At 41.7% G+C, this 19,915-nt stretch overlaps 1 protein-coding gene across 2 annotated transcripts in view; it reads left to right on the top strand.

The window, feature by feature from the left end:
• Positions 1-19,915, top strand: part of CASR (calcium sensing receptor) — a 75,078-nt gene that overhangs the window by 42,218 nt on the left and 12,945 nt on the right. For both annotated transcript variants that reach the window (XM_051779470.1, XM_051779469.1), the window contains exon 4: positions 2,700-3,581. In XM_051779470.1, the coding sequence (XP_051635430.1) occupies positions 2,700-3,581 (882 nt within the window). The remainder of the gene's footprint in view (positions 1-2,699; positions 3,582-19,915) is intronic.

Below are 19,915 nucleotides of genomic sequence, written 5' to 3'. Positions count from 1 at the left end.
CCCAAACACAAACGTTACCAAGCAGCCAATAATTTGGCCAACAGCAACTTAGTCTAGGAGGACTAGAGTCCTCTAGAGTGGCTTAGTCTATGAATACAGCTATTATATGTCAGTCACTGACAGTTCCCAGACCTGACAGATTAGTTGTGTTGTTACTTCACAGTGGTGACTCTAGTCATGTCCAGCTCCCACAGAGCCCACTTAAGGCAGAGCTCAGTCATTGCCAGCTACTCTTTAGATCTCTCAGCATCTCTGATGATTCAAGTAGGTGACCTGTGAAGTTCTTTACCAGCACTTTCTTGTGCTGGTAAAGTGCTGTGGTGGTTTACTCCGAGCTGACCTGCTTTTCTTTTGCCCTAGGGTCTCCAAAACAGGGTTTGTGAAAGCATCTGGATATGCCCCCCCTTGTCCTGAGGTGTTGAGATGTAGTTGTGCCAGCTCCTATATTGCAGCATCTTTCTAGCTGAATTCTGACTCTACTGGGGGCAGTACCAGCATCCATGTTCCCATCCTTTTTTTTAACAAGCCTATTGCTCTGCCAAGATCTTAAGCAAAGTACAAGGCTGGCATATTATAGCTTAATGCTGTTGCTCTTGATTTTAGATTTCTACACTGAAGACAACTTTGGAAAAAGTGCTTGGCCTTATCCATTTATGTGTTACCTTGAATAACCTAACATTTCCAATTCCTCTTCTAAAATGAATACAGGTGTCAGAGCTCACTAGAGTCCTTATAACAATAGTGTGTGACAATGCACCTGAGAGATATATCTTTACTTCACCCAAGGCTTCAATTCCCATCTCCACTACAAATGAAGAAGGAAGGATTCTTGATTGCCCAGTACTCAGTAATATATCTTGTCTATTTAATCTTATCAGTCTGACTCCCTTGCAGGAGTCTAAAGAACTGAACATTTGGTCTCTGAGTAGAGCAGGAATGGTTTAAGCTAAGACCAATATGTGCTCTCCAGGTATTGCCCAGAGTAGCACTGGAAGTCAGCGTGTAATAAACACCGTGATGACGTTTTAAGGGATATTGTTCATTTACACATCACATTACCAGGTGAACGAGGACAGCCAAGGGAGGTTGGTGGGTTTGACTGAACATGACAGATGTTTGCAATTCTCAAGCTTTCCCTTTGAAGAGGGAATGGCATTTGCACTATGATGCAGTAGCCTTACCCAGAGGCTGCAGAAATGGATAGGTGTCAGGAGGTTCAGTTCTGGAATGAAATCAACCAGATGGTTAAGTATGACAACTGAAAGCAGGCTTTTAAACTGGGAGTTGCTGGGCAAAATTATCACAACCATTTATAGCAAGACCATTAGCAAATCCATGTTTATTAGGCCCTGCATTTCAGTACAATTTAGAGATATATTTTACAATTAATGTATCATTAGTCATTCTGTTGACATAGACACTGAAAATGTTACGACTCTATTGTTTCTCAGTATCTCACCTCAGTGTACCCTTACAGCACATGTGGGAGTGGAATACCTTCCTTGTACCTCCTGGCAAGAGATTGTAGAAGGTGACAGTAGCACTGGGCAGGAGCCTGTCCAGGGGAGAGTACAGCTCTGTGAAAGGAGGATTTGCTCCTGTGGCCCTTGAAACTGCACTAGGAGACGTACTTTCTTTCTTCATTAAATACCAGAGTTTAAGGAGGAGATAAGATTTTCTGTAAATTTCCACTTTGTACAAAATGAACTGTTTATAGAAGATTTTTTCAAATGAGAGTCTGTCCTAAAGAATTCAGATAGCAATCTCTCAATGCAAAGATCAGTGAGTTTGAGAAGTTCTCCAGATCTTTAAACTATCATTATCTGGGGTTTTTGGGTTTTTTTCCTACTTGTGGAAAATTTAAATTATATCTTAAGAGCATATGGCACTTGTTCTGATTAGGAAAATAAAATAGTTCTTGATAGCTTTAGAAAAGGAAATAAAATCCAATTTTAACCATAAAACAGTGGCTTATAAAGCATGGAATGCCTACTGGCTTCTTTGCTGATTCTGGCCAGCAATCAGGAAATAACTGCTAAAGCAGCATTACCACAACATTCTGCAGGATCAAGGGAACTGATATACATTGCATTTTTCTTACGTCAGCTGGAAGGGATTGCATATAAAATATGGCACCTGATGGAGCCTGTTTGAGAATGGGACAAATGTCAGAGCAGAGGAGAGACAGACAGAGTAGACTCAGAATAGCAGTACCACCCTGCTGTCTCCTTTCTGATTCAAGACAGAGAAAGCCTGCAATTTGTCTTAATTATGGGCATTGCCCTCATTTATCTAAAAGATATATTCTTTTTATTTCTGGATTCAGCAGGAAGTGCAGCAAGGTAGGCCAGCTGTGGTTCACCTCTTTGCCATTGCTCTGACCTACTGTCAGGTTCTCTCTCCCTCAGATCCTTGACCTTGCAGGTGGACACAAGGTTGCTCCAGCCTCTCAGGTCCAAGCAGCTGCTTCTGTACGTGTGCCTCCGTAAGATAGGCACAGTTACAAGAACATACAGGCTCTCAGGGTGGACCATGTGCAACCACAGACTAATAATATGTAGCTGCAGTGTGGTGCTCAACTCTCTCTTTGCCCCACCAGAGGTTCAACAGATTGGCGGTGACTCCAGGTAAATGTAGGCAATTTATTTCTAGGCACTTCACTTTATGGTGTGTTTTCCTTGTTTACTGCGCTCTCACAGGTCAGCTATGCCTCATCCAGTCGTCTCCTGAGCAACAAGAACCAGTTCAAGTCCTTCCTTCGCACAATCCCCAATGATGAGCATCAGGCCACAGCAATGGCAGACATCATCGAGTACTTTCGCTGGAACTGGGTGGGGACAATCGCGGCTGATGATGACTATGGCCGGCCGGGGATTGAAAAGTTTCGAGAAGAGGCAGAGGAGAGAGATATCTGCATTGATTTTAGCGAGCTCATCTCCCAGTACTCGGATGAAGAGGAGATCCAGCAGGTGGTAGAGGTCATCCAGAACTCCACAGCAAGGGTGATTGTTGTTTTCTCCAGTGGCCCAGACCTGGAGCCTCTCATCAAAGAGATCGTCAGGCGAAACATCACTGGCAAGATCTGGCTGGCAAGTGAGGCCTGGGCCAGCTCTTCCCTAATAGCCATGCCGGAGTTCTTCCGTGTCATTGGCAGCACCATCGGGTTCGCACTGAAGGCAGGACAGATCCCAGGCTTTCGTGAGTTCCTGCAGAAGGTACATCCCAAGAAGTCCACCAACAACGGCTTTGCCAAGGAGTTTTGGGAGGAGACATTTAACTGCTATCTCCCTGATGGGTCCAAAAATTCTCCAGCTTCAACTTCCTTCCATAAGGGCCATGAAGAGGGACTGGGAGCTGGAAATGGGACGTCTGCCTTCCGACCTCCGTGCACAGGGAATGAGAACATCACTAGTGTGGAGACACCGTACCTGGACTATACACACTTGCGGATATCCTATAATGTGTATTTGGCAGTATATTCTATTGCCCACGCCTTGCAGGATATATATACCTGTACCCCTGGGAAAGGACTCTTCACTAATGGGTCCTGTGCAGACATTAAGAAGGTTGAGGCATGGCAGGTAAGTTCTTCTTTTGTGTGCCTGTGCCATATACCTGCAGAAAAAAAGACAAGCTGTCCCAGATGCCTTTTAGGGTGTCGTTCATAATCCTGGGTCTCAGACAGAGCATAAGGCTCCTGGGTCATTGGGTATCTCTGTGTGTGAGTTAGGTGCACGCTCCCACCCCACAGGAAACATAAGGTAAGTTGTGTTAGGTTTACCTGCAGCGAAAGGGGCTTAAACCAAGTTAAATTTTCTTTCATTCGCTGCGGGCCAAAAGTGCACACACAGACAATTACCACAGCCTGGCTGACGCAAGGTAACTTGATCATATATTGAGCCTTACATAAACAAGAGGGCCTGGAGAGAGCACATAAACAAGGAAAACAGTTTTTAGAGTTCATTTTCTTTGGCAAGCTTTACGTCTTTTGCAATCCCACAGCAATTTTCCATACAGGCTGTATTTTTTCCCCACAGTTTTGAGCTTATATAGAATCAAACAAAAGCAGGTTGAGCAATGAAGGAAAATAATGTGTGGCTATTGGGCAGAAAATAGATAGCTGCTTTGATTTGGCAGTGATATTTGTGAACTGATAAAATGGTACTAATGACTTAGTCACATTTACCCATTCATTCAATGCATTCTGCCCTCTGGTACATGGATGGTATTCTGGCATTTTGTCTTCTGATCCTTTGTGAATGCTCTGTACCTTACCATGTGTTTGATCATGCTATCCAGTATGGTATTCAGTGCATGGTTTTAATATCTGCTGCATTCTTAAAGACCACAGTTAGCATGGGCTGTCAAATGACAGTATGGCAAATACGTAACAAATTCTGTTTGCCCCATTCTGGTCATCATAAAAAACTTGGGCTCAAGCATGCCTGAAATCAGAACAACACAGGTGAAAGAAAGGAGGATTTGCATGGGTAATTTCCTCTCTTTGGGATAGTCTAACCAAAACAAAAGCTCTCCTTGCCACAGACTGCAGATATTGAGCCAACATATGTGTGTGGGAAAAGCGGTTTGTTCCTGTCTTGTCTCAGTCAACTCAAAAACACCCATCAGATCAAACTAAAAGGCTTTGTCTTGGCATTTATGGGAAACTATTGCTCTGGGTACCTGATTGGGTTTACCAAAACCACTTTACTCAGAGTTGGTGAGTGCAGGGTTTGATGCTGGTTTAGAGGAATCCTGTGATTGCTGGCTCCCTCTGAGTTTTCTGTCTTCCAAAGCTGCTATTCTTTTCAGGAAAATACTGGTAGAAGTGGGCAAGTCACAGATTTAGCTTTCCCTGTGCCACTAAAAATGATCCAGAATAAATGTAGTTTTTATTCATTCCTTTATACCTTGTCAGCTTGGAAAGTAAAGCAGGATATTCATGCCATTGCTAAATAAAATAATGTGTTGGTTGAAGATTCCATAGTTAGGAAGAATGACCTCTCATTTCTATGTTGCTTGTCTGATGCTGAAGGATATGTGTATCAAAATGTAAAGCATCCTGCTGATCTAGGCTTTTGGGTATACATGCTTGTCTAAAAGAAGGGAATCAGCATCAAGGAGGAATACGTGGGGAATAACACAAATGGGCAGGAATAGGGAATGCTACAAAGCAACAGGCTGTACTTGAAATGACTGCCATCAAATGGTGTTGGCTATCAAGCATATTTGATATCTGTGCATTTTTTTCACTTCATTTCAAAATCAAACACATGAATAGCAGGTTAGTGCCAAATCTGTGTGCGCACCTACTTCACACCAGGCACTGCGGCTCATTACCCTCAGGAAGCTTTCCTCAGCCCCAGGGTAGTGAGTTCACCTCACAAACGAGCATCCTCCAGCATCTCCACAGAGATGTTTTCTGACAACCAGGCAGAAAAAAGCTTTCTAGCAAAGTCAATCTCATTTGCAGAGGTCCTTCTGCCAGTGGTCACCATCCGCTCCCTTTCTCACAATCAGCTCAAAGTTTTCTTGATGGGAAGTGACCTGAGAGTGCAAGGACAGCATAGGAAGCCTCCATACCCGTGACTGGAGGCAGCAGCTGCTAATAAAGTCTGCAATTACTGGCCAGGGGATGTGTGGTACAGATAAAGCAAACCTGGTGAACTTGCTGGCTCCATTAGCCTGAGCTCCTGTCCAGAGCAGCCCTTGCCAGTGGGAGTGTTGGCTGAGGAGGATAAATGATGGGTTCTACAATTTAATTATGTACCACTTAATTTTGTTGCCTTTCAATGACATTATCTTATTAACACATATGAGTTTTTATCGTTGTCTGCTAATTGCTAATTTTATGTATTATAATACAAACCTTTTGGAGGATGTAATACAACCTTTTTGTTGTATCTAATTTGTGAAGGATGCTTTTGTGGGTCTGTATATAAGAACAGCATTTTTACCTCAGTAATCAGTTCATTTGAACTGGACAGCAGGAAGCCTAGCACATAATTACTGTTTGTAAATCAGATGCAGTTCTCCTATTCAGAATTTACCATCTACGGTTTAAGAAGGCTCTCAGCATGGAGAGCACAGGTTTTTTCTGTGTCTCCTGAGTTTAAATATCAAATACTACTAACTTTTGTCTCTACTTGTATGAGAAACTGCTTAGTCATTTTCTCCACACTAGGCAGTGATCTGTGACAGACCCTGTCTATAAACCCAGTCTTGCTTCCTTTTGTTTTACCAGCACCTCTGAGCTGGCTGTGGACATCCCCACTAGAGATGGGACTGGCCAGCCCAAGCTCTCAGGTGTCCCCAGCATGTGCAGAGACACAGGCACAAGCCAAGATGATGAGCAGGCAGGACAGCTTCCCAGCTGTGTCTGGAAGAAGCTGTGCCACTCACTTTGCATGCAGAGCTGCCCAGGGGGTTCAGAGTCCTTTTTCTGAAAATGGGAAAGCTGGCACTTTGGAACTCTACAGAAAATTGCAGACCTTGTTAGGATGTCTGTGCTGCCCTTACTCTGAGCAATCTGAGCTGTCTTGTTTTAAGAATCTACCCTGCTGCAAGGCAGAAGATAATCCAGGTGCACACCTTTGCAAGATGCCTGCAAAGAGCAGATAATATTCTCTGTGTGTGCCATTGTTGTGTCCTGCACAATATTGAACAAGATCAGGTCAAATACTTCTTTTTGCAGTGTTTTGTTTAGGTAACAAAAAGGTACGGGGAAATTTAGAACAAAATGTATAAATTCTGTCACTTTTGGACAAGGCAACATTTTACAAAAAGTGCTAAGAATTAAAGTTCATGACTGCACATAGTACAAGAGAAAGAATCCTCTTAAAGATCTCCAGTACCTCTGGCTGCCCATTCTCTTCTGCTGGTGGGTTGTGACTTTTAATTTAAGAGACTGTATTGAGTCGAGCTAACTCTGTGTGTTGCTTTCATTTGTGACTTATCTCCCTCAAACAGAGGCTCTCCCATAAACTGCAGAATAGTAGTGGGAAGGTATGGCAAGAGGTAGGACATGGGCTCAGAACTGCTGTACTGATAATGGCTCTTTTTCAAAATTCCCCTGCATCTTTGGCCTGTTTCTCCATAACAGTTCAATCAATCTGCTTTTGAAGCCCTTTTTTCTTAATATGTTCCCTGATAAGATTTTCTAAGTCCCTCAAGTTCCTTCATTTTATTGGTCTCTGCCCATGTGGCAATTTCCATGATCACTTCTAACAGCAAGTCTGTTTGGTCTTCTGTTCAGTTCTCCTCTGAGCATTTACAGAAGGCTCTCTGTGTCTCTGTCTCATTTCAAACACCGTGTGGTCCTGCAAAAAAATAGGGAGAAAACTAGTAGGGAATCCTAATCTGTCCTTCAAAGCAAATATTTACTACTTCATCTTTTTTCTGTGTGAGAAGAGGAAAGAAAGACCTGTCTTTTCTTCAGACATAGTTCACTCAGTTTCTGCTCGTTCATTTGGGTTCTTGATGATTGCAGCTGATGGGCCTCTTTTTCTGTCTTGCAGTAAAAGCATTGCAATTAAATGGGCAAGATAGGCTCCCAGAGATTTGAGAAGGCAAAAGTGCACAGTCACAGGGTCATGGAGCAAAGCATCCTTGGATTGACTCCTAGACAATTTGCAGGTTGGGGTTACACTGTGGACTGCGAACTTTGGCATGAGTGAAAAATGAGAGCTCTTCTATGCACCAAGGCAAAGCATACTGCACTGGTTGAAAAATGTGTTGTGCTAATAATTTGCAGGTTAAAGACATGTTCGTGTAAATTATTTTATGCCTAGAAATCTGATTGATCTCAGACTTAGTGAAAAGCTGCCATATGCTGTTCCACAAAACAAAAACAAATACAAATTCGCTTCACCTAGCAACACCTGAAGTCCTTTATTACACCTCTGCACCTCCCAGCCAACAGTTCCTTCCTTGGTGCTGGTGATAAGCATTATGAAGAGGTAAAAATGGATTGGTGCCTTCTCTAGCTTTACATTTAGGTATGTCTGCCTGGCTGGAAATTGATTCTGCAGGGCTTTAAAGAAGTAAATGATGCCTTGGATGACATACGTCTCTCCAGACCTTTGAACCTAGTGGCTTATTTAATCAATTTTTTGTGTCTGTTAAACTGTCTGAACAGTTGAAAAACAAGTGCTTTGTGGTATTAGGAATTAAACAGTATCAGAACAGCTATTGACTGTGGCCAGTGTGAAATTTAGTCATTTGGGAAGAATTGCAAGGAAGACAGAGGAAGCTGCTGAATATCAGGCAATTGCAAAACTTCATCTAGTCTTCATTACAAATGCACTGGAGATAATATTTGTTACGAATAGAAAGCAAGCAGTGTGCCTTTGTTGCAGGAGACCAAGTTGAGGGGCAGACAACTTGAGCCACACACAGCAACGTGAGTCAATAGAGCAAACACAGCTATTTCCCCACAAGGGCAATAACAGATGATTGCTTATTCATAAGTTTGGAGATAACAGCTTGCCAGCAGCAGAGAGCATCATTTGTGAGATCTTCATCTAAGCAGACAATAAATGGAGTATGATTTAGATGCCTCTGCAACTAAAAGGAGAAAGACTTAACTGGACCTTACTAGAGCAGGGGGTTAGAATGTCATTAGTAGAAAATGTGCTGGGAAGCCATCGCCCTGATAAGGTTGCTAGAAGAAGGGTGAATGAATTGCATGCAGCACAGTCTCTCTGTTGTGAAGAAAGGAGTTGTGGTTATTAATTACTTGGTAGAAAATGGCTCAGATTCTTTTGGATTGGGGTACTACACACTGCCTGCTGACAAAACCCACAGTATTCTTGCCTGCTCCCAAGGATGTTGAATTTTTCATAAAAGTTTTTTTTATATAGTCTTTTATATGCTGCATTGCAACAAAAGCTGTATTTGAAAAGAAGTGTTTTCTTGTATTTATGAAGCTCATTTATGCAGTACCTCTGTCACTTGGGAAAAAGAAGTCAGTTTTGCAGCCTATAATGGGAATTACCAAGACATCAGACACCAGTATCTTCTACAAATACACAGCATGGCTCTGTTACCCCAAAGGATGTAAAGTTTTTTCTAGGACTGACGTTTCCTGATGCTACTCACAAATGGAGCTGGTGACAAAGGGCACCTTGAGAGCTTCCTAAAGGCACTCACAAAGTGAGATGAGCAAACAAGCCGGCTTATAAAAACATTTAGTTTCATTTTATAACCATCCCTCTGACTTGGCTGATTTCCATTTATCCCAAGGTAGAGTTGAAGCTAACTTCAAAGGCATGGTAATCATAGCATAGTTTATTATTTCTTTTCTTTCTGGGTAGTCAGCCATCCTCACAGATGCTTTACTAACCAGCCACAGAGTTTTATCGCCAAACTGAACTTTCATGCACTATGAAGGACTGGTGTTACTCCACACAGTGGGTGAATTTTGGAGGAAGGAAAACAAATTATGTGTTACAGTGACTCTTTTGCCTTGTAAAATTATGAGTGATCTTCCCACTGGACTAGAAGCAATATTTTGCTCAGAAAGGACTTCTACCTGTGTCTGTAGGAGGAATTACATGAAGGAATTACATGAAATCAAAGTCTTGATTTATTTGTTTTATTTGTTGTCCAAGACTTAAATTGATAAAGGAAATGGAAAAACCAGATTTAAGCTAGTAGCCAAATGGAACTTGTGCCCAAACACAGTAAAAGTGAATCCACTGGGATGTTAGTTGACCACTGATGGGACGATGGTTGTGTTTGCAACAGATGCCCATTGTGAATGTCCAAAACAGTTGCATGAATTCAGTCAACTCAGTGTGACTACAGGAAACTTCAGCACTCTTTGTTTTGTTTTTTTCATGGATAGTGGTTCTTGTCTAGATTATAAATAACCATTAAACTCAGGTTTCATGAATTACTATGGTTTTGTTGAAAGAAATGACACAGTGTGCAGAACCAGTTGGTTCTCATTCTAACAAAGGCAGCTAACCCAATCATTGAAGTAACTCATTGTATTGTTCCAAATAGGAAAGAATTTACAGTCAAAAGCTATGACTTCCTCCTGGCCTAGAGAAAGGCACAGTTCTTCAAAGCAGTATCAGCAGTATTCTGTGCAGGATGCAGCTTCAGACCTCATTGGGACTTTGAAGAGACTGATCCATAAAGGGCTGTTAGAAGAGAGCAAAAGCAAATGGGTGCAAAGGGACACATATATAGCTTTGTTCTCTGCACAGCTGGGTAGAGACAACAGTAAACACCTCCCAGAAAAGACATTTCAATCAGACTTCAATTACACGAGACAATATATGTGAATTATGCTACTTGAAAACACTGAGCTTATAGGATAACCTTCGGCTCTGTTATTTATAGCTTTAATAATTGGACAAGTATTTTTGTATTATTTAGTATTAAATTTAGACTTTATAAAAAGAGCCCTATCTTAAGCTGTTATATACTTCACCATAACGGTTATTGTGCAGTAGGATGACCTCCCAGGAGCATTAAAACATTATTTACTCAGTCAGGACTTCTGCCAATAGATCCTTCACCATTTGTACACAGCACCCTGAGCCATTGTACCCAGTCGACTTCTCCATATTATATTTGCTACAAGTGAAACCAAAGCAATTAGACTGACTGTGATTTTTTTTCATATTGTGGCTGCAAGTACAGAAGCAGCATGCAGAGTACAGTACAAAGTATCATCTAACAGTACTGACAATTAGCTGTCATTGTACCTTTGTCTGTCCAGAGACCGTATCTCTCCACAAAACCTTAACAGACACCCAAAAAATGTCACTTTCCAAATGATCATGAAACCTTTTGTGTAACAAAGTATGTAAATTTATGCCACATTCAGGAAAGTAAGTAATCTTGATTCAGCTAAGGGGTGCCTCTCTTCAGATCTGAAACCTAGGTATTTCACTTCTGAAGGGCTGTGTTTGACAGCCAAACTTCTGTTTAGCATGATTTATTTTCCCCAAAGACATGCTGACTAGTAGACCTTTTTTTTAATTAGAATGATCCATGGCGGGTCACATCTCTTGTCACAGATCATGTCTGATTTCCAGATGGGATTTAACTGACCTTTAGTTTCATTGGTCCTTACTTGGCCTTGCTCTATTAGATTTAAAAGTCCAGATGAAGTATGCATCATTTTTCTCCATACAGTATTTATGCACATTGATCAAATTATTCCTCAGTCTTACCTTGATAATTTAAACAGAGTGGGCTTATCTTATAACTAGGATATATTTTCTGCTTTACTTCTGTATCTTGTCCATTTACTCATCCTTCTTTTTGGCATATATTTAGTATTCCTTCAACAGAGTCAGCACAGCCAGACAGTGAAAAAAAATCCCACATTTGCATACTCTTATTACTTCCTCATTTGTAGGAGCACAAAGTACGTAAGCTTTCCTTGCCACAGCATGCAATGGAAAGGTTGCATTAAGTTGCCAGTAATACTTTGCAGCATGTGGTACCCCTTCTGTGCCTGTGGCTTGAATTTCTTATGACTTCGTGCATATGTCTGAATTTCACTGTATTAAACACAGATGTTTGAAGGTCATATGGGGGAAATGCTTTGTCTTGAATATTATTTACCATTACCTTAATCCATGAACTTTCTGCAAATTTTTCCCAACAGTGTTTTGTATCTGCTGCCAGAGTATTGATGAACACATTGGGAAGCAGTGAGCTGTTTACTGAGGCTGGAGGAATTCCCCACAAACTAATGATCTGTCTCTGTTCATATCTGTTGGGCAATTCTTGATCCATGAACGGATGCTTTACATTAAATGTAAAGCTCAGATATTTCACTTCTGAAGGGGTGTGTTTGCCAACCAAATTTGGATTTAAGAAGATCTGTTTTCCTCAAAGCTAATTGGCTGCAGCAGTTATGTTTCTCTCCTATAGTTTTGTATTAATTGATCCTCAACCCTAAACTCTTGTTTTCCCACTGGTTTTCCTATGATTGATGTCAGACTAACCAGCCTTCGGTAACAGAGGACATCCCTCCACCTTTTACAGTATTGTCTTTGCTTGGCAGCTATTGCAGCCCACCAGAGATTGACTCTGGAGCAGCCCACTGGGCAGAAATCCAAGCCTCTATAAGAGGAGTTAGCTGTGATTCGTGCTCTTCACAGACTGTCATGGGGGGAACTTCAGGCACACTGTTGGGAGTGCATTACATGTGCATGTGTAGCAGAAAGGTGGATTGGAATTGCTGTATTGAATAATAGTAGATAGCATACTGACTTTGTCCTTCAAAGCCAGTGACATTTTTATGTGTATATCATAAACCTACTGTATTAGTGGTCTTTTTATTAGTTATGGAGTACTGTGAGGAACTGTCTGGTTCTGTCAGCCTTTTAGATCCAAATTCAGTAGCTCAAGCTACTCTCTAATCTCTTTTTAAGGACCTTCTACCTGAGTTAATGTCACATTATGGCTCCAAAACAAGTGCCCTTGGGATAAGAATGTCCATGTTTTTTTTCTGATAGCAAGGGTAGTTCATTTGGCTTTCCTGCTCCTCCTTAGCTCTCTCTTTAGCTTTCTGTCCTCTTTATCTCTCTCTTAAAGCCTTATGTCATGAGGATCAGGCATACCTGACACCTTTCGATATGATCAATATGTTCAAGGAACTTATTAATATGTTGCCTGGTCATTTTTTGTTCTTTGTTCTCCAGGATTTTTATGTTCTACTTTCTGTTAGTATAACCCTTGTGTCGCACAGCCTTGGCTGGAGGATCTGTGATGGATTATTGCTTTTAGAGCACACCATAATAACTACTTTGAGCTTTATTTGTATGATGAGGATAGCAACTCCTTAATTAATAAGCTTTTATTTTAATGAACACAGAAAAAATTCAGTACAAGCTCAGGACTTATGTTCTGTAGGCGATTGCTTTTGAAATTGCAGCTGTGCACAGGGCCAGCATGAGTTGTGGAGGACCTTCAGAAAACAAAATATCCTGGTCCCATCCTCTGTCCTGTGACCTCCTGACTGATGGTTAAATCAGTCTGGAAAAAGCAGCCATGCAATGCCAGAATACTTTAAGATCATTTCTTGATTCCTGTGGGTAGCTCTGTGACTCATCAAACAGGTCTTTAAGAGGTATTTTAGACCCAGATCTGTAGTGTAACTGAGACATCTACAAACACCAGTAAATACCTACCTATTGGGTTTTTCTGAAGTATCTCAGTCAGACCTGACTTATGCAGCCTCTGTTGTGAAATCTACTAGGCTTTTGTATTTGGTTTCTTTCTGGACATCTTTGTAAATATAGTACTGGAGTAAATCTGACCCTAAATCAGATTAGTCCCATTTTATATCAAGTGCCATTTTGAAATGCTTGCCTTTGACATTAAGTTGCTTGCTCCTACTGCTGTAGCAGCTATTAATTTACTTCTGTCACCTCTCACTGTCAAGAAAGTGTCAAAGCTACTGCAGTTTTGAATCAGCAGAGCAGTGTTCCTTGGCTGCTGGCAAGAAGACCATATAAGCTATCCCATGAAATTAATCCCAGTTACAGGCAGTAAAATTGGTCCTTGTCATAGGAAACTAGGCTTCCTCAGTTTTCCAAGCAGACAAAGCACTCACAGCATAGCATGAGATAAGGGAAGCTCCAAGCACCCTCCTCTGAGTAGCAAGTAATGTGTTTCCAACACAGTTCACCTGAGTTCCTCCCTCTCCCAATTTCTGCAAGTTTCTATTGGAGGATCTGCTTCTTTCTCAAAAAGGACAAGATGTATGCATGGCTCCGCACATCAGCACCTTTGCTGCCACTCCTCAAGGAGAGGGCAATGGCCAAGGGAAAGGGTGGAGGAAGATCCAGCTCTCATCTGCCTAGGGATCTCATATCCTTGGCAGAAGCAGAACAGAACCAATTATCAGTTACAACATGACAATTAGCACATCTTGTCATGTCAGCTTGATGTCCTGTACTTCTCTGGAGACCTGAATAGTCTTGCCTTTGCAGGGACAGGGGTCTCTGTTTCTTTGAGAATATATCACCTCTTTCCCACAAATCACTGAATGTGTCATAAACAATTAAACAATTCCACACTTCTATTTCTCTTGAAGTCAGAAATAGAAGTCAGACTGATGGTCGAAGAGCTACCATCACCACCTCTGGACCTCTCTAATCTTCCTTTAGTTTTATTCTTCTTCTCTAATCAACTGACCAGAACTAACTGCATTTTCCAGGGGAGACTGTACTATTAATGTAGTACATTGGCACCATATTTTCAGCATAATTTTCTTTCTTACTTTAATATCCTAATATTTTGTTTGCTCTTTCAGCTGCGTAATGCACGGAGTGTTTTCACTGTGCTGCCTACAATAATGAGCAGGTCTTTGTCTTGAGTGGTTAGTTAATTTTCTTCAATAAAGATTATGAATAGCTTAAATTACTACTTCTAACATACGGCACATGGTGTTTGTCAAACACATTTAGCCTTCAGTCATGTTATCCAGTGACCTACCTAGATTCACAAGGAAGTCCTTCAGTTCTTATCAAAGCATAACAACTTCTAATGTCCTTAAATTATTCTCAGCTTTTGTACAGCTATTCTTGAGTCTTGAACTGAACTCTTGCTTTCACCCTGTTTTTAAAGTCACTGGCAGATCCTTCAGAGCTGAGACATTCACCCATCTTGCCAGATTTTCTTTGCAGTATTATCAGTGTATCTATGGCTGACTATCAGTGTTCTCTCTCTTCAACTCTTTGACACCAGCCCTTCTTCCAGAGTTTATCTCCCTTTGTTCATCTGCACTATTGCCAACCTGACAGTTTCAATCCCAGAGTACAGATCAGGCCTTGTACAGCGGGTCTTGACTAGTCTACATTGTTTTGGCTTGCGTTGTTCAGTATCCCATCTACAGACCAGGCACTCCTTGTGCATGAAGCTGGATATGTGTAACAGAAAGACATCCAAATTTTTTGTGGGGTGTTTACAGCAGGAATCACAGCTCTGTTCCTGGGTTCCTTTCAACTTCTCCCCTGAGTTACCCATATAGTCTTAAACAGTCACTTCAGAGCAGAAAACCAACAGAAAGCAAGCAGCTTAGGTGGAATCTGGTGACCAGTGATATGACCCAAGGGAATGGCATGAAGCTGTGTCAGGAGAGGTTTAGGTTAGATATTAGATGAAAAAAGGTCCTGCACTCAGAGGGTGGTTGGGCACTGGGACAGGCTCCCCAGGGCAGTGGTCACAGCACCAAGCCTGGCAGAGTTCAAGAAGCGCTTGGATGATACTCCCAGGCACATGGTGTGATTCCTGGGGATGTCCTGCGAAGGGCCAGGAGTTGGGCTTCGATGAGGCTTGTGGGTGCCTTCCAACTCAGGATATTCTGTGATTCTCTAAATGTCACAGGTGGTATGAGGTAATGAATCACATTCTTCACTCACTGAAGAACTCTGTTATCTTCTGAACCACTTTTGGATAAAGACGGGATTAATGGTGTTGGCATATCTTGGCTTCTTGGTTTTAAAAACAACATGAGCACTACATGTTGTCACCCGTTGGTGTACTAAGGGCAGTAGGGAAGGAGAAGAGATTATAGAGGGGAAGGAAACTTCAGTTCCTGCTGGCAAGAAGAGTGCTCTGGGCAGAAGGGTGCAATTCCTCTTCCTCTGCCTCAGGCTTCTGGAAACAGGTATTACTGATCCAAGGGACTAGGGCCAGCACCTTCCTGCCTGCTCAGGTCCTTTGTGTCAGAACTGGTTGATGCTGTGATGACAGCACTGCCTTTGGGAGAGCCTAAGAGTTGGCCCTACATAAAAACAAGGCAGAACAAGATATTCCAAGGTAGACAATGCAGTAGGAATTAAAGATTTGATACAGAAAGTAAAAAATTAGAGTTTTGCTAGGCTGTAAAAGAAGATTGGCACATGGGAAGTGAAAGGAAGATAGAAAAAACAGCAAAAAGCTATTGCTTCAGGGAATGCTTTTTTAAAAAGTATTTTACAAGCGGCTCTTTCAGAACTGACCTGGGCATATTTCCATGTGATACTTGACCACTGGGTGTGACCACCAGATCCTGTGCATTATGACCACTGGGCTAATGCGATTGCTAAGCTCTCAAGTCCTTACACCTATTAGGGCATTATGAAGGCATCTTCTTCATGTACTTTATTAGGAATCCAAAAAAAGAGAGGAGAATAAGCCCTCAGCAATTCAAAATGGAAGGGAGGACTTGCCATCTTCAGTACAGTTGCCAGCTTTTTATCTTCACATTGAGCCATGAAGTGGAATTGTTGGCTGCTCTCAGCATGGGCTCTCTAGCAAAGCAATGAGAAAAACATTTGGTACTCATCAGTCCAGAACTGTTGTACAGGCCTGGATAGAGCTAGGTAGACAGAAACTAAAACTCAGTATGGGAAAATGTAAGTTAACTGTCAAGACAGGATTCCTTGACACAGTGTTTGGAGAGGGAACAGTTAATCTTTTATGGGGACAGACACCTGTGTGTCCAGGTTCACGTCCCTTGTAAGACCATTTGACCTAGTGAGGAAACACGTCAGAAAGAAACTGCAGAAGGAAGCCAAAGATATTAAGCCCTTGACAACATAGAGAGACTAGTTAAGGACCTGTCACAGTTGAGACATAGTAAATGACAGCTCTTAGCAGATCTGACGTTTATTTGCGTTTCTTTAAGAATCAATAAGACTAGAACTTTTAACTGCTTGGTATCACACGCTTGCTTTCTCCACAGCAATAGACGTCTGTCAAGGTGAAAGTCATCGGTTCATGCTGTGCAGCTCCTCTCAGTTACTCTTCTTAAGCATTACTGGCCAAGATCATTGGGCATCCCCCAGCATTTGTCTCCACACATCTCCTTCATCTCCAGAATCTTTTCCTACTTCCAGTGTTTTTCATCTATACATGATCTTCACCTTCTTCTTTCTAGCCATGAGCCCTAGGGTTTGCTTGCATCAGCCTCCTAACTGGTGGATCTATCTTCTGTCTTGTTACTAACTGGAGGATTCAGGACATGCCACTTTTGTTTAGTCCAGCTGCTGTCAAAATGTACAACTAGCCCATACTGCTGGCAGCTAGGTTGTGCTCCAGAGGACAAAAGTTCAGCTTTGGACATGCAGTGCACATGCACAGTTATCTGCTGTCTGACAGCATTCAAAATTTAAATGGGTTGTTTTGCCTGCCACTGGCCTTAACCCCAGTGACACAAAGTGTCTACTGTAGATCAAGAAAAGGTGGAGAAAGGAAACTGGCAAGGCAAAACAAAGGTATTAGGTAGTGTTTGTTAAAAGCGAGACAGCATCCTTCAAATAACTGATTTACGTCCAGTAAGTAAGATTGGAAGGTTCATAAACTCTGGCAGGTTAAATGTAAAAATAAATAAGGCAGACCAAAAAATAAATAATGAGAAACAGGCTGTAAATGGGGCACAAGCTCACAAATCCTTTTTTAAACACTTCAGCAGTAGGACTGTCAGTTGAGCCATAGATTATCACTGCAAAAGACAAAGTAAGGCCATGACAGAAGAAAAGTGTGCTCCTCATGGACAAACTTAAGAAGGTTTATTTATTTATGGGAGACTTGCAGAGGATCTGATTGGAGTGACTACAAAAGAAACTAGGGAATACAAGAGCAAAATGAACCTTGATACTTTGGGGCAAGTGAATGATGTTCACCAAGTGCTCTGCCAGAGCTCACAGGTGAAGTAGCTGAAGAACTGGCTATGGTGACCAATCCCTCACTTAAAACAGTCTTAGGCACTGAGGCCTAGAAAGCTGACAGATGTGACATCATTTTCTAAACGGGTTCTGGAGGAGATCTAAGGAACTAGCATAGCCCAGTTGAGCCCATTATTAGAAGTTGTGGTTAAAAAAAAAAAAATCAGGAATGAAAAATAGAATGTAGTGAGGAGGAGTCACCATGACTACTCTTTTGTAAAGAGAAGCCCTACCTCACAAACCTCCTGAAGCACTTTGAAAGCACTGGGATAAAGGAACTTATAAAGTATGCTCAGGCTTCTTAAAGGCATCTTCTGGTAGTGTGTCACCAAATTCAGTCCTTATGTGGATGAACAGTTGGTTGAAAGATAGTCAGCAGAGGATAAAAATAAATGGTGACATCTGACTTATCACAAAAGGAGTTAAAGAGATCCTTAGGGGGACTCCTTAAGTCTGTCTGAATAGTAGCCAAAAAAAGCAAGTCTACTGTTAAGAATGGTCACACTAGAAAAGGGACAGAGAGAGTGTCCTGGGGATCACTTTATTATCCCTTTTGTGCATCTTACTTCAGTATCATGTGCAAGTCTCAAAATTGACAAAAGAGACTAGGAAAGTTTGGAGAAGGGTCAATGGAACAGTTTCTGTACAAGATGCAGCAACATCAGATAGGGCTCATCAGCCTGAGAAAGAAGTGGCTGAAGAGAGATCTGACAAAAGTTTGTAAAATCCTCAGAGGTATAAAAAAGACAACTAGCAAATTGACAGTTCTTTATCTTTGCCCACATAAGCATAAAGGTCATCAAAAGAGATTAGGAGCTGTTCTGTTCCAACAGGGATGAAGAGGTGCTCTGGTGCTTTTCTCATAGAATGTAGATCTCCATGCTATGGAAGGCTGTAGATGTGAAAAGTTTGCACAGAACACAAAATGTGCAACATCGTAGAAGAGAAACTCACCCAAAGGTTATTGAGTACAAAGACCTCTGGCCAAGAAAGTCACTGAGCTGCAAAATGTGTGAGAGTGTTAAGGGGCAGCATTACGTTCCCTTCTGCTCCTGTGTAGGCATTTGCTGTTGGCTACAGTCAGAAACAGGTAGATGTGCTGCCAGCCTGACTAATACAACTGTATTTATGTTCTGGTTTTATGATTGTCCTAAAAGAGTGGAAACTATGTGACACAGAATATGTAGCCTGGATAAAGCATGGGATGCTACAAGGCTGGGAATGGCCTAAGCAGAAATAATGGGAGGGCGAGATAGAGGGCAGCTTGCAAGTCCTTTCTGATAATAGGTGTTTTAATTAGAAGGCATTGCAATTCAACATGAAGCCTGTGACAGAGGGGAAAAAAAGAATGAAAAATTACAGAAGGAGACATCTGAAGACAGCAGCTTGCACTCCCCACAGGCTTCCACCAGCTGCTGACAGCGTATGCAAGCCACCAAGGTCAACACTTCTTTTATAAACTCTTGGTTCCAGGATGTGATACATGTACCCCTGACACATTCACTTGCCCTGGCTGAAGCAGGGTCTTTTAAGTCTTTGTGGATTGAGTTCTGATTATTTATGTTTCTATCTTTAGTTACAAAACACAGTGACATATTTTTGACTGTAAAGCCTTCAGCTAATCTTTGATAGACTGGTGACTACAAAATAGTGCTGTAGTTATTCAGAGTCTACAACTTCCTCTTTCAAAGTTTAGTGCTTATGTATTCCTCGTCTGTTTAAACTGTATTCTCACCCTGTAGAGAGCAGAACCTGTGCAATATACAGATATCATCCTGAGATTTTCTTGCTGTCTAAAAGAGGAACATATTCTGGTAGTTGTTCTGTTACCATTTCATAAGCTGACCTTTAGAAATTTTGACTTGAAAGCAAACTTTGGCATTTGCAGGCTTTGTTACTTCTGTTGTTCCTGTTGCCCCTCCATTTGGGATTTTAATCAGAGCTTGTGTCTTTTCTGCATGAACTGGTACACCTGGGCTCTCCTGCTCCCCAGCTACAGCTGCAGAGCTGAAGCTGCTATACTGTGCCTGGGGAAAGACAACATTGTTAATTGTAGATCAGTGCTTTTAAATGAATATTAACTGTCAGATACACGTATCAGGTCATCCATGAGACGGTTTATAACCTGAATCCTCAGATGTTGTGTGTGTGTGTGTGTGTGACCAAGGGAAACATCCTGCTAAACTAATCCTAATGACAGGAGGTAAGGCAAGGGAACAGACTAATTGAGA

The sequence above is a fragment of the Manacus candei genome, unplaced genomic scaffold (assembly GCF_025592945.1).
Source record: "Manacus candei isolate 608988 ecotype Guabito, Panama unplaced genomic scaffold, ASM2559294v1 h1tg000014l, whole genome shotgun sequence".
NCBI classification, from domain to species: domain Eukaryota; kingdom Metazoa; phylum Chordata; class Aves; order Passeriformes; family Pipridae; genus Manacus; species Manacus candei.
Note: the sequence above shows the minus strand (reverse complement) of the source record. Positions and strands in the feature narration are given on the sequence as shown.